The sequence below is a fragment of the Mizuhopecten yessoensis genome, unplaced genomic scaffold (genome assembly GCF_002113885.1).
Source record: "Mizuhopecten yessoensis strain PY_sf001 unplaced genomic scaffold, ASM211388v2 scaffold716213, whole genome shotgun sequence".
NCBI lineage: Eukaryota > Metazoa > Mollusca > Bivalvia > Pectinida > Pectinidae > Mizuhopecten > Mizuhopecten yessoensis.
Window position 1 is genome coordinate 64,301 of NW_018480004.1, and position 15,900 is coordinate 80,200.

The window sequence follows — 15,900 nt, forward strand, 5'->3', positions numbered from 1 at the left end:
TGTTTAGGATGACAAACATGTACATGTAGTTTAATTTCTGTTTAGGATGACATACATGTACATGTAGTTTAATTTCTGTTTAGGATGACATACACAACATGTACATGTAGTTTAATTTCTGTCACTTTGACAATAACTGCATGTTTTTCATGATGAACATCAAATCAAAATGCATGGAAAACAAATTAAAACTTTGGTTTATAACCAATTCCAATGTATCCTAGATAATTATATTACCTGTATGATTTCACTTGTAAAATCAATTAGTTATACCACAACATGTATTGATACAGACACAATAACAAGTCAGGAATTGAGTATGAAGGAACATTCACCATGAGAAAATTTACGAAACTTAACTTTTATACACCATTCTACATATATATAAATGCATGATGTACGTACGTGGTCTTCGCTTGTCTTAAGGTATGTAGCTAGCTATAGCTGGTCATTCGCTTGTCTAGCTAGCTATAGCTGGTCATTCGCTTGTCCAGCTAGCTAATGCTGGTCATTCGCTTGTCCAGCTAGCTATAGCTGGTCATTCGCTTGTCTAGCTAGCTAAAGCTGGTCATTCGCTTGTAGCTTAAGCTATATAGCTGGTTGTCAACAGTATTTTGTCCGAACCATAACTTCATTATTACTTAACCCACCATTTTTACAGATTTGCACTTATTTATTTTGGGAGGGCATGGTGTTGTTGAGATAGGCACATTCTAAGTAAAGTCAAACATACACAAATGGAAGTTTGGTTAGGACACGACTTGTTTAACAAAGTATGTTAGCTCTATAATTAAATACTTCAGTTCTTCATCATGCAATCCAGTGTTTATCGAGTCTGTTTTTAAATGTTTTTATTGATGGTCCTACTGATATCACATTCTCTGGAAGACTTTTCGATAATTCTACTTCACATAGGAAAAGAGTTGATCCTTATTTTAATGTTTGAATGCTACGGATAAAGTTTTTTACTACATCTTCCGGAAAATAAAGTCCGGCTCAGCTTCTTATAACTCTTCTGATGACATCACGTTCTGTTGTTGTGTATGATATAATCTATATGTTTGTTGCCCTCTCTTTGTGATTGTTTACCCTGAATGACCCCCGGGTATTGATAAATGTACCAGTGTTAATGGAATAGCCAAAACTAACACCAGAAGTCCTGCCTGTTTATAAACATAACAGTGTAGTATAGGATATTTAATTATATCTTCATGTGGTAGTCCTGTAAAACAAGATATACAAGGTATCCTTTTGATGTGGTGTATATTACCCACCATACCAGCCTCCCCCCCACATGCCTCCTGACACACTTGTACAGTGTGGACAGGTGATGACAGACCTAACTGCCACAGCCGTCAGACAAGTTGTAATTATTTTATCACAGCTATGCAGTGAAGGGCTAGCTCTGCTGGGCACAGGGTGTGTTTCCAATTTGTGCTCTATCAAATACAAATTGATCATAAAATAGCACATTATACATGTGTGCATGTGTTGAGATGTATCTAGCCACAGACATTAAAAGTCCCCCCCCCCCCTGATTTTCAAAAGTGGACTGGACTTGTCCCTTAAAAAGTTAAGTCATTTACTTAAACAAGGGGTAACAGCATGGTGAAATTTTCCTGCATAAACTGCACCTACAAATTGTATCTTTAGATAGCCATTGTTAATTATCCTTCATTTCTACAGAAATTAGTAAGTGCACAGTATTGCCATTAAGGTTCCCCGTACCACTGCCAAACACTGTAACTAAGGATCCGACTAAAGCTTTGATAAGTTATTTCAGAAACGAAGACCATACCTTGCGGTACTTTGATGAGAAATGATTTATTATAAAAATGAAATGAACAAAACCTAACCACAATACCAGAGTGTAAAAAAACCAGTGGGGCTAGACAGTTAAGGGGAGGTTACTGTATATAGGTAAAACCACAGTGAAGTGGGACAGGGATCCTTAAGGAAGTTAAGGGGTGGTTACTGTGTATAGGGAAAAACCAGAGTGAAGTGGGACAGGGATCCTTAAGGAAGTTAAGAGGAGGTTACTGTGTATAGGTAAAACCACAGTGTAGTGGGACAGGGATCCTTAAGGAAGTTAAGGGGTGGTTACTGCGTATAGGGAAAAACCAGAGTGAAGTGGGACAGGGATCCTTAAGGAAGTTAAGGGGAGGTTACTGTGTATAGGAAAAACCAGAGTGAAGGGGGACAGGGATCCTTAAGGAAGTTAAGGGGAGGTTACTGTCTATAGGTATAGGATCCACAAAACACAAATGTCACAATACATATTGTGATACAGATCCACCAAACACAAATGTCACAATACATATTGTGATACACGTATAGGGAAACCCTCAGTGCAGTGGGACAGGGATCCTTAAGGAAGTTAAGGGGAGTTTACTGTATATACATGTATAGGAAAAACCAGAGTGCAGCGGTACAGGGATCCTTAAGGAAGTTAAGGGTAGGTTACTGTATATACATGTATAGGGAAACCCTCAGTGCAGTGGGACAGGGATCCTTAAGGAAGTTAAGGGGAGTTTACTGTATATACATGTATAGGAAAAACCAGAGTGCAGGGGGACAGGGATCCTTAAGGAAGTTAAGGGGACGTTACTGTATATGCATGTATAGGGAAATTCTCAGTGCAGTGGGACAGGGATCCTTAAGGAAGTTAAGGGTAGGTTACTGTATATACATGTATAGGAAAAAACAGAGTGCAGGGGGACAGGGATCCTTAAGGAAGTTATGGGGACGTTACTGTATATGCATGTATAGGGAAATTCTCAGTGCAGTGGGACAGGGATCCTTAAGGAAGTTAAGGGGAGGTTACTGTATATACATGGATAGGGAAACCCTCAGTGCAGTGGGACAGGGATCCTTAAGGAAGTTAAGGGGAGTTTACTGTATATACATGTATAGGAAAAACCAGAGTGCAGGGGGACAGGGATCCTTAAGGAAGTTATGGGGACGTTACTGTATATGCATGTATAGGGAAATTCTCAGTGCAGTGGGACAGTGATCCTTAAGGAAGTTAAGGGGAGGTTACTGTATATACATATATAGGGAAACCCTCAGTGCAGTGGGACAGGGATCCTTAAGGAAGTTAAGGGTAGGTTACTGTATATACATGTATAGGAAAAAACAGAGTGCAGGGGGACAGGGATCCTTAAGGAAGTTAAGGGGAGGTTACTGTCTATAGGTATAGGATCCACAAAACACAAATGTCACAATACATATTGGGATACAGATCCACCAAACACAAATGTCACAATACATATTGTGATACGCGTATAGGGAAACCCTCAGTGCAGTGGGACAGGGATCCTTAAGGAAGTTAAGGGTAGGTTACTGTATATACATGTATAGGAAAAAACAGAGTGCAGGGGGACAGGGATCCTTAAGGAAGTTAAGGGGACGTTACTGTATATGCATGTATAGGGAAATTCTCAGTGCAGTGGGACAGTGATCCTTAAGGAAGTTAAGGGGAGGTTACTGTATATACGTGTATAGGGAAATTCTCAGTGCAGTGGGACAGGGATCCTTAAGGAAGTTAAGGGTAGGTTACTGTATATACATGTATAGGAAAAAACAGAGTGCAGGGGGACAGGGATCCTTAAGGAAGTTATGGGGACGTTACTGTATATGCATGTATAGGGAAATTCTCAGTGCAGTGGGACAGTGATCCTTAAGGAAGTTAAGGGGAGGTTACTGTATATACGTGTATAGGGAAATTCTCAGTGCAGTGGGACAGGGATCCTTAAGGAAGTTAAGGGGAGGTTACTGTATATACATGTATACGAAAAACCAGAGTGCAGCGGGACAGGGATCCATTAAAGCTCATGATCAAGATTATTATTAGATATGATACATATTGTGATACAGATCCACAAAACACAAATGTCACAATATATATTGTGATACAGATCCACAAAACACAAATATCACAATACATATTGTGATACAGATCCACAAAACACAAATGTCACAATACATATTGTGATACAGACCCACAAAACACAAATATCACAATACATATTGTGAAGTTATATCACAAAAAAATATATGAACAGGTTGAAAATGGTATAATCGGTGAAACAAAAGCTTCTATATATATATTTGACACGCAAGTCATGAAGAACAACAATAAGTATACCAGTATACATTGTACATGTAGAATGATGATAAATACAGACTTGGGAAGAGCATGTGGTGGCGGACAGGTGTGTTTGGCAATTGAGATGACTAAGGTGTAATCACACCTAAGTACTAACAGGAGTTATATATAGAGTTAAACAATATACATGTCTCCTTGGAGATCAGACTATAGTGACCTTTTACAGGATGACGAATGGGAGAGCTAATGGTAACATTTGCCAAAAAACATGCAAGCTGCTGTTGAAAAATACGAACTCTGCTCTATCATTTTTAGGTCACCTGAGACAAAGTCTCAAGTGACCTATTGCGATCGCCTTTTGTCCGTCGTCCGTCCGTAAACAATTTACATTTTCGACTTCTTCTCCAAACCCCCTGAACCAATTTCAATGAAATTTTGCAGGGACCTTCCATGGACAAAGGTCAACAAAAATAGTTGCCGGTTTAGTCCTACGCCCCCAGGGGCCTGAGGGGCGGGGCCAAAAAGGGTTGAATTGACTAAAGGGTCTTAGGGTGCTTTACCAAAATTGTTAATTTCTTGACCCTGGGGTCTCACGTTTTCCCCTGGGGAGGGGGTAAACTTTACTATAGTTTATATAGGGAAATCACATTTTGGACCAACATTTGTTTAATTTCCATTGGAAATAATTCAATTTGGGTTAGCATTATCAGTATTAGGTAGCAGTTTGATAATAAGCCCATACCAGCTCTGACTGACCCCCAGGGGCTGATGGGTGGGGCCAAAAAGGGACGAATTTACTGAAATTTAAAAAAATCTTCTTCTCAAGATCCAGATATGGTAGAATCAAATACTCTTCATAGATGGAAGGGTCTTAAGGTTTATGACCCTAGGGTCTCACGTTTACCCCCTGGGGAAGGAGTGGGGGGGGAGGGGGGCAAATTTTATTATGGTTTAATAGGGCTGTAGGGTGGGGCTCAAGGGAGTCAGTGTGCTAAAATTTCTTCATTTTCCTTGTTTAGAATCAGAGGTGCTAGTTTCAAATCCTTTTTAGTCTGAAATCTGTATGCTTGATATTGAATAAGGTGGGTTATTTTTTTTTGTCACTTTGAATAATATTTCCGTTCATGTTAAAAACGAAATCAACTCTCTGTATAAATATATCAGGTGACCATTAAGGCCCATGGGCCTCTTGTTTCTCTTAATTTTCTCTAAATGTTGTAAATGTCGACATTTGGTTAAATGTTTATAATTATCGCTAGTAAGAGGAAATAGAGAATGTCTGTCTGTCTGTCTGTCTGTCTGTCTGTCATGTATGTTTAAAGTTGTTTTGTTGAAGTCAGTTGGACTATGTATTTATAAAATAACTGAGATATACAGTAAGAGAACAATTTTTTTCTAGTAAAACCATTTTTCACAAGTTTGCTTTGAATGCGTGATTAGAAGAGAAACTTAAGAAAAAGCGATTTTTGAAAAATAAAAAGAGAACTTAGGATTTTGATGCTTTGATATACAATTATACATACAATATTACCAACTACAACTAAAAAAGTGGCAATGTTCTAACTAAAAGTATGCAGGGGAAAACCCCCAGATCATAGTTAAAAACTTCATAGAAATAATGAGCTTACAGTTTAAAATGAAACACACAGCATTGCTAAATACTAGATACAGCAAGCAGGCTACATACTAGATACAGCAAGCAGGCTACATACTAGATAGAGCAGGCAGGCTACATACTAGATACAGCAAGCAGGCTACATACTAGATACAGCAAGCAGGCTAGATACAGCAAGCAGGGTACATACTTGATGCAGCAGGCATCTGTGTTAAACAAATCTGTTTGTTGTTGCCTTTGTGCACCTAGGGTATTTTATATACAAGTACCTATATACCCACTTGCCTTAAGCTATGGGTATATAAGTGTATGTACGTAGGCAGATGTCGGTACACGTATATGGCATAGATAGTTATAATGTTTACCCCAGCTTGAGAAAGTGCCACACATTGTAAAATTTTCTATTTAAATAATTTCAATATCTTTTAAAATATATACATATATATTTATATTTATACTTTTTTCTGTTCTCTGCTTTCACGCTATCTCTGTGAGTGTGAGCGTTGAACTTTTTTACCCTGCTTGTATAAATAAACTTTTCAAAGATTATAGAATTAATGAGCGAAGTGGTTGAGGTCGAGTGTGATATTTGCCTCTGATAACGTTTCATCAATAGAACTTGAAGCTTGTGAATACTGTTGGATGAAAAATCTGACAGCCTACATATATTATATAAAGTTCATGTGTTACACCCACGGTCTAAAACATAAACGGGAGCTAGTTAAAGGATCCCGGAGGTAACCAAGAATTCTAACAAAGAACTGCACTTAGTCCACTTCTAGGGAGGTTTCATTTTGTTGTATTTGTGGCCTGTACAAAAAACTATGAAAATCATACCCCTCCTCCTCAAAATACCGTTATCACAGTTAATAGTGCCCAGGGTGCTTAAAATTAGCTTAAATGGGGGCCCCACTTATTAGGATAATAAACTGTAAGCTATGGTAGAACAGAAGGACATTATAAACAATTCTGTGACTGGAGGTACAGTACAACAGAAGGACATTATAAACAATTCTGTGACTCGAGGTACAGTACAACAGAAGGACATTATAAACAATTCTGTGACTCGAGGTACAGTACAACAGAAGGACATTATAAACAATTCTGTGACTCGAGGTACAGTACAACAGAAGGACATTATAAACAATTCTGTGACTGGAGGTACAGTACAACAGAAGGACATTATAAACAATTCTGTGACTGGAGGTACAGTACAACAGAAGGACATTATAAACAATTCTGTGACTGGAGGTACAGTACAACAGAAGGACATTATAAACAATTCTGTGACTGGAGGTACAGTACAACAGAAGGACATTATAAACAATTCTGTGACTGGAGGTACAGTACAACAGAAGGACATTATAAACAATTCTGTGACTGGAGGTACAGTACAACAGAAGGACATTATAAACAATTCTGTGACTGGAGGTACAGTACAACAGAAGGACATTATAAACAATTCTGTGACTGGAGGTACAGTACAACAGAAGGACATTATAAACAATTCTGTGACTGGAGGTACAGTACAACAGAAGGACATTATAAACAATTCTGTGACTGGAGGTACAGTACAACAGAAGGACATTATAAACAATTCTGTGACTGGAGGTACAGTACAACAGAAGGACATTATAAACAATTCTGTGACTGGAGGTACAGTACAACAGAAGGACATTATAAACAATTCTGTGACTGGAGGTACAGTACAACAGAAGGACATTATAAACAATTCTGTGACTGGAGGTACAGTACAACAGAAGGACATTATAAACAATTCTGTGACTGGAGGTACAGTACAACAGAAGGACATTATAAACAATTCTGTGACTGGAGGTACAGTACAACAGAAGGACATTATAAACAATTCTGTGACTGGAGGTACAGTACAACAGAAGGACATTATAAACAATTCTGTGACTGGAGGTACAGTACAACAGAAGGACATTATAAACAATTCTGTGACTGGAGGTACAGTACAACAGAAGGACATTATAAACAATTCTGTGACTGGAGGTACAGTACAACAGAAGGACATTATAAACAATTCTGTGACTGGAGGTACAGTACAACAGAAGGACATTATAAACAATTCTGTGACTGGAGGTACAGTACAACAGAAGGACATTATAAACAATTCTGTGACTGGAGGTACAGTACAACAGAAGGACATTATAAACAATTCTGTGACTGGAGGTACAGTACAACAGAAGGACATTATAAACAATTCTGTGACTGGAGGTACAGTACAACAGAAGGACATTATAAACAATTCTGTGACTGGAGGTACAGTACAACAGAAGGACATTATAAACAATTCTGTGACTGGAGGTACAGTACAACAGAAGGACATTATAAACAATTCTGTGACTGGAGGTACAGTACAACAGAAGGACATTATAAACAATTCTGTGACTGGAGGTACAGTACAACAGAAGGACATTATAAACAATTCTGTGACTGGAGGTACAGTACAACAGAAGGACATTATAAACAATTCTGTGACTGGAGGTACAGTACAACAGAAGGACATTATAAACAATTCTGTGACTGGAGGTACAGTACAACAGAAGGACATTATAAACAATTCTGTGACTGGAGGTACAGTACAACAGAAGGACATTATAAACAATTCTGTGACTGGAGGTACAGTACAACAGAAGGACATTATAAACAATTCTGTGACTGGAGGTACAGTACAACAGAAGGACATTATAAACAATTCTGTGACTGGAGGTACAGTACAACAGAAGGACATTATAAACAATTCTGTGACTGGAGGTACAGTACAACAGAAGGACATTATAAACAATTCTGTGACTGGAGGTACAGTACAACAGAAGGACATTATAAACAATTCTGTGACTGGAGGTACAGTACAACAGAAGGACATTATAAACAATTCTGTGACTGGAGGTACAGTACAACAGAAGGACATTATAAACAATTCTGTGACTGGAGGTACAGTACAACAGAAGGACATTATAAACAATTCTGTGACTGGAGGTACAGTACAACAGAAGGACATTATAAACAATTCTGTGACTGGAGGTACAGTACAACAGAAGGACATTATAAACAATTCTGTGACTGGAGGTACAGTACAACAGAAGGACATTATAAACAATTCTGTGACTGGAGGTACAGTACAACAGAAGGACATTATAAACAATTCTGTGACTGGAGGTACAGTACAACAGAAGGACATTATAAACAATTCTGTGACTGGAGGTACAGTACAACAGAATTCGAAGGACATTATAAACAATTCTGTGACTGGAGGTACAGTACAACAGAATTCGAAGGACATTATAAACAATTCTGTGACTGGAGCTACAGTACAACAGAAGGACATTATAAACAATTCTGTGACTCGAGGTACAGTACAACAGAAGGACATTATAAACAATTCTGTGACTGGAGCTACAGTACAACAGAATTCGAAGGACATTATAAACAATTCTGTGACTGGAGCTACAGTACAACAGAATTCGAAGGACATTATAAACAATTCTGTGACTGGAGCTACAGTACAACAGAAGGACATTATAAACAATTCTGTGACTGGAGGTAAAGTACAACAGAAGGACATTATAAACAATTCTGTGACTCGAGGTACAGTACAACAGAAGGATATTATAAACAATCCTGTGACTCGAGGTTCACATTATATCAAATGGTTCATTAGCTTCAAACATGCACAAGTCCAATGATGATTTCCAGTCTTAACTCATTCACCCCTGAATTAAGACACATTTGAACTCCTCCAATACTAAGGTTGGAATAGTTCATTATAAAATTTCAGGGGTGAATGAGTCATGCCTCTACTTTGTAGACTCTTGAAAATCTTAAAAACTTGTGGTGTATAACTGTAAATCTTTGACTGGGCCTGATCAGGTCTGGGAGGGGGAGGGGGTTAATTGATACTCAATTCCTCCTGAAAGGATGGAGGGTGTTTATAGCATGAGAGATATTACAGTACTTAACATTCTGGTATGTTTTCTCAGGATTGATCTCTTTTGAACCTGAGGACTGAATTTTACTTTTTTTCCCCAGTTTGAACCAGTACCAGGTATATCACAGCCAGGATCTATATTCATGAAACTGTTCTCATGCTCAATCTACTACATATTGCTGAAACTGAGTTTTTCATTCCAGTGAGTGATAAATTAATTAACTCATTCACCCCTGAAGACACATTTGAACTCTTCCAATTCAAAGGTTGGAATAGTTCATTATGGAATTTCAGGGGTGAAGAGTTAAAGATCTCATTTCGTCAATGTTTTGTAATGAAGTCAAATGCTGTTTTCAAAGTGTACACTTGCAGTTTTGACTGTGTCACATGATTAAAGAGTTAAATGTACAAGAAAGTTACTTTGATACAGTGATACAGAATAATCCATGCTTTAGCATGAGAAGGATAACAGGAAGATGGACGCAGGTTTCTAAGTTCTACTCTTCTTAACCTTTGCTGTTAATAATAACATACATGATTATTTTGTGTTCACAGACTGGTTCTAGGAATTTCAGGGTCTGATGTCATGTTGTCGTTAATAATGACGAAACTTCTTTGTGTTCACAGACTGGTTCTAGGAATTTCAGGGTCTGATGTCATGTTGTCGTTAATAATGACGAAACTTCTTTGTGTTCACAGATTGGTTCAAGGCAGTTCAGGGTCTGATGTCGTGTGCCGTTGCCAGCTCCATGTTGTCACTTCTGATTGGTCTGTTCTCCCTCTGCTGGACATGTAAAGGCTGCAACCCACACCAGGCCACCGGAGCCTTCGCTAACCTCACCTGTAAGTATCTCATCCGGCCATAGTAACACAGGTAACTCACCTGTAAGTATCTCATCCGGCAATAGTAACATGGGTAACTCACCTGTAAGTATCTCATCCGGCCATAGTTACACAGGTAACTTGCCTGTAAGTATCTCATCCGGCCATAGTAACACAGGTAACTTGCCTGTAAGTATCTCATCCGGCCATAGTAACACAGGTTACTTGCCTGTAAGTATCTCATCCGGCCATAGTAACACAGGTTACTTGCCTGTAAGTATCTCATCCGGCCATAGTAACACAGGTTACTTGCCTGTAAGTATCTCATCCGGCCATAGTAACACAGGTTACTTGCCTGTAAGTATCTCATCCGGCCATAGTAACACAGGTTACTTGCCTGTAAGTATCTCATCCGGCCATAGTAACACAGGTTACTTGCCTGTAAGTATCTCATCCGGCCATAGTAACACAGGTTACTTGCCTGTAAGTATCTCATCCGGCCATAGTAACACAGGTTACTTGCCTGTAAGTATCTCATCCGGCCATAGTAACACAGGTTACTTGCCTGTAAGTATCTCATCCGGCCATAGTAACACAGGTTACTTGCCTGTAAGTATCTCATCCGGCCATAGTAACACAGGTTACTTGCCTGTAAGTATCTCATCCGGCCATAGTAACACAGGTTACTTGCCTGTAAGTATCTCATCCGGCCATAGTAACACAGGTTACTTGCCTGTAAGTATCTCATCCGGCCATAGTAACACAGGTTACTTGCCTGTAAGTATCTCATCCGGCCATAGTAACACAGGTTACTTGCCTGTAAGTATCTCATCCGGCCATAGTAACACAGGTTACTTGCCTGTAAGTATCTCATCCGGCCATAGTAACACAGGTTACTTGCCTGTAAGTATCTCATCCGGCCATAGTAACACAGGTTACTTGCCTGTAAGTATCTCATCCGGCCATAGTAACACAGGTTACTTGCCTGTAAGTATCTCATCCGGCCATAGTAACACAGGTTACTTGCCTGTAAGTATCTCATCCGGCCATAGTAACACAGGTTACTTGCCTGTAAGTATCTCATCCGGCCATAGTAACACAGTTTACTTGCCTGTAAGTATCTCACCTGGCCATAGTAACACAGGTAACTCACCTGTAAGTATCTCACCTGGCTATAGTAACACAGGTTACTTGCCTGTAAGTATCTCATCCTGCCATAATAACACAGGTAACTTGCCTGTAAGTATCTCACCTGGCCATACTAACACAGGTAACTTGCCTGTTAGTATCTCACCTGGCTATAGTAACACAGGTAACTTGCCTGTAAGTATCTCACCTGGCCATATATAATAACACAGGTATATATAAATCACCTGTAAGTATTTATCTCACCTGGCCATAATAACACAGGTATATATAACTCACCTGTAAGTATCTCACTTGGCCATGCAAACGTACAGGTAACTCACCTGTATATAATTGGTCTAAAAATATCTCACCAAACAGTTGTAACCCAAGTTCTGATCATCAGTTGATAACTTAAGGATCTGACTGACCATGAGTTGAACATTTTCTTACCAACATGAAATTAGCTTCAATAAATCATTTACATAACACATAGTATACTATGTTTTGCATGTTGGGACGGCATAGTGTACTGTAATTCAGAGTGAAGACTTAAGGGAGACAACCCTAACCCTAACCCTAACCCATGTTGGGACGGCATAGTGTACTGTAATTCAGAGTGAAGACTTAAGGGAGACAACCCTAACCCTAACCCTAACCCATGTTGGGACGGCATAGTGTACTGTAATTCAGAGTGAAGGCTTAAGGGAGACAACCCTAACCCTAACCCTAACCCATGTTGGGACGGCATAGTGTACTGTAATTCAGAGTGAAGGCTTAAGGGAGACAACCCTAACCCTAACCCTAACCCATGTTGGGACGGCATAGTGTACTGTAATTCAGAGTGAAGGCTTAAGGGAGACAACCCTAACCCTAACCCTAACCCATGTTGGGACGGCATAGTGTACTGTAATTCAGAGTGAAGGCTTAAGGGAGACAACCCTAACCCTAACCCTAACCCATGTTGGGACGGCATAGTGTACTGTAATTCAGAGTGAAGGCTTAAGGGAGACAACCCTAACCCTAACCCTAACCCATGTTGGGATGGCATAGTGTACTATAATTCAGAGTGAAGGCTTAAGGGAGACAACCCTAACCCTAACCCTAACCCATGTTGGGATGGCATAGTGTACTATAATTCAGAATGAAGACTTAAGGGAGACAACTTTTACGATACTCAAGGAGATAGCTACATAGTCTAAGGTAGCAACATGCTAGGCCTTTTAAGATCATATATAAACTTGTGAGTTGTCCCTATACAATACCTATGTTTTACCTTTATGTTTTACCTGTATGTTTTACCTTCATGTTTTACCTACAGTCCTGTTGCTGGCCGTAGCTGTTTGCGTGTTCGGAACCAAGGCCTATCTAGAAAAACAAGCCATCGTGATGCCGTCCCAGACGACCAGTAATGAAATGCTACTGTTCGGCTGGAGTTTTTGGGTCGCTGTTGGAGCGACTGGAATGGCGCTAATATCCAGCATACTGTACTTCTGTGTCGGACGAAGCGACGACACATATTGACATATCTAATTAATTACGCTAACTATGGCCATACATTTGTCCTCTTCATCATTACTTAATCCTTTCACAACTGTAGACCATAATGGACTCATCCAGATGAATGTATGGTAAAGTCTACTTAAGTTACATAGGGGTGAAAGGGAGGGTTAATTTCCTGGACATTGCCAAAAGAATTTTTCAGTTTTAACAAAAGAATTTTGTTTGTCTCTTTGGACCAGTTTTGGAATTAATGGCAAATCTGTTTGCAAAAGAATGTTTCCCTGATATTTTCATTTAGAGATATACAGAGAAACCTGTATAAATTACCACACTCAGGAAATTCAAAAAGTGGTTTCTTATCACAGGTTGTGTCTTAACAGGTGGTCTCATAATACAGGTTTGACTGTAAGTAAACGTTGTCAAAAATCTCACTTCAGAAGAATTATGTTATGAGGATTTATAATCACAGGGTAAATAAAGTTGAAGGCAGGAAAAAGTAAGATAATGTAACCCTGAGTTGCGGTGTAGCATTAAAAATGTAATATAGAAATTCAAAATTCACATCAAATGAAGCAAAATGCACAGTTGTAGTAAGCATTGCCCAGCTAAGATGACAACAAATTGATTTTCATAATTATTGATTATTCATTCACCCCTAAAGTCACATTTGAACCTTAACAAATCAAAGACTGGGCCAGTCCAGTTTAAATATATAGGGTTGAATGAGTTAAGAGATAAATTTAATGATTGCTGTATTTTGACTGGTTACTACTTAAATTTCTTGTTATATCATATTGTTCTGATTTTGTTGAACAAAACCTTTTTCTGAGAATTTTTAATATATCAGAATTTTTCTTATTAGTAATCAAAGAGAATAAAATGATCGTGTGGAAATTTATTTTAGCAGAGAAAGTGATTTGACTTTCCTTGCCAATCATCATTGGCTGTGTCTTATTTTGTATGCTGCTGGTAGCTCTTGTGTAAATATTACCTATGCTTTGTATACGTACATCAAACACTGGTTTGAAACATGATTTTTATACATCTGTATCCTTCCATACAAATGTGATTCTTTTCTTACCTCTTAACTCATTCACCCCTGAAACTGCATAATGAACTATTCCCACCTTTGAGTTGGAAGAGTTCAAATGTGTCTTCAGGGGTGAATGAGTTAATTCTTTCTATTTTGATAGTAGAATGTAACGAATACCTCTTTTTGATAGAAACCTTTCTAATTAATCCTAGTTTGTGATTTAGAAAGGATGTGTGATAATCTCATTCTGATTCTGACAGCTAAAATACAAAAATAGGTGTCTTCCTTGTTAATGGCATGGCAGCAACAGAGTTGTTTCCCTTTCATTAGGAAAAATGAAACAGTTTTCATAAAGGGAGGTTGTTTGATATTTCTGAAACGTTTTATATACATTGTACATATTTTGTATATATTTATAAAAATATCAATGAATACTTAACCCTTTCACCCCTATGTAACTTCAGTAGACTCTACCATGCTTTGGCCTGGATGAGTCCATTATGGTCTACAGTGATGAAAGGGTTAATAGGCCTAGTGAAAGTATATATTTGCATATTAACAATATATAGGTAGCTAGAACAATGGAAATCGACCCAGCCATATGGACATATATTCTCTGATAAATTAACATTGATATTTTGCCCAGGAGTTGTTGGATTGGTTGGTTTGTGGGACTTGTGTGTATAGCTATAACATATATGTATGATAATCTAGTCACTCATTCCCCATGTGATTTTACTTGCGGAGGTATTAAGGCCTAACTTGCTGTGGTACTGTGCTGCCATACTGGCTGAAGCCTGACCACATATATATACACCATTGCCGTGACAACACCTAGTCCAGAAGTAACGCTAGACCAGACACAGGAAAAAAAAAAAAAAAGGACGTTGCCATATTCTATAATAGAATCTTTAATTTCTGTTGCCCCCCCCCCCCCAATAAACAAAAACACAGAATTTGAGGAAGTAGATTATTAAGTAACCACAGTAAGTAAGGAATTGCTATGGTTTATGAGATTTTTGTAATAAAAAAATATATGAAGTGAGTTATGTCCATTGTAAATTTATTAAAAGCAATGCATATTTGAATTTCAGTTTTAAAACTCTACTTGCCCAGGGTAAGTGGTTTTGATACGTTTTTAACATCCCATCAGATTGCAGTATTATATGCTAGATTCTTGACTCATTCACCCCTGAACACACATTTGAACTCCTCTAATTCAAAGGTTGGAATTGATCATGATGAAATTTCAGGGGTGAATGAGTTAAATATTGTCGTAGGCAGTGGTGAATATATATGGGTCGAGTAAGTGTCAAGTATTTGGAGCCAGATACAAAATACATTCGTCTCATTTCATCTTTTTCACTCATTTCTAGTCATAAAGGTTCATTTCATAAAGAGTTATCTTCCCCTTTCAAAATGAACTTGAAAATTCTGGAAGTTCCTAAATGTCCTTACCTGCTATTAGTACACACAGGGAGATGGACCCAGCACAAAGATTACAGAATGTTCATTTATTTATTTTTTTATTTTTTTTGAAAACATTTAATTCATGTTATGGAATAGTGAAGTTTTGTCGGAACAATAAAAGGGAAAACTAGGTGAAAACATTTCCAGGAAAAAATGAAGAAATTGAGGAAAGAAGTTATAAAAGCTCTTCTTAGCTTGTTTTCCATTGAGTGTGTATTTTGTTTTCAAGAAATCAATTTCTCTGATGTGATATAATGTTTTTGATTGAA

General features: G+C 38.3%; 1 protein-coding gene across 1 annotated transcript in view; it reads left to right on the forward strand.

Moving 5' to 3' along the window:
• LOC110442120 overlaps window positions 1-14,617 on the forward strand; it is a 33,680-nt gene extending 19,063 nt beyond the window's left edge. Inside the window, exons 2-3 of the mRNA XM_021485579.1 lie at window positions 10,378-10,521; window positions 12,947-14,617. Coding sequence (XP_021341254.1) covers window positions 10,378-10,521; window positions 12,947-13,149 — 347 coding nt within the window. The 3' untranslated portion in view covers window positions 13,150-14,617. The remainder of the gene's footprint in view (window positions 1-10,377; window positions 10,522-12,946) is intronic.
• Window positions 14,618-15,900: the final 1,283 nt, after the last annotated feature.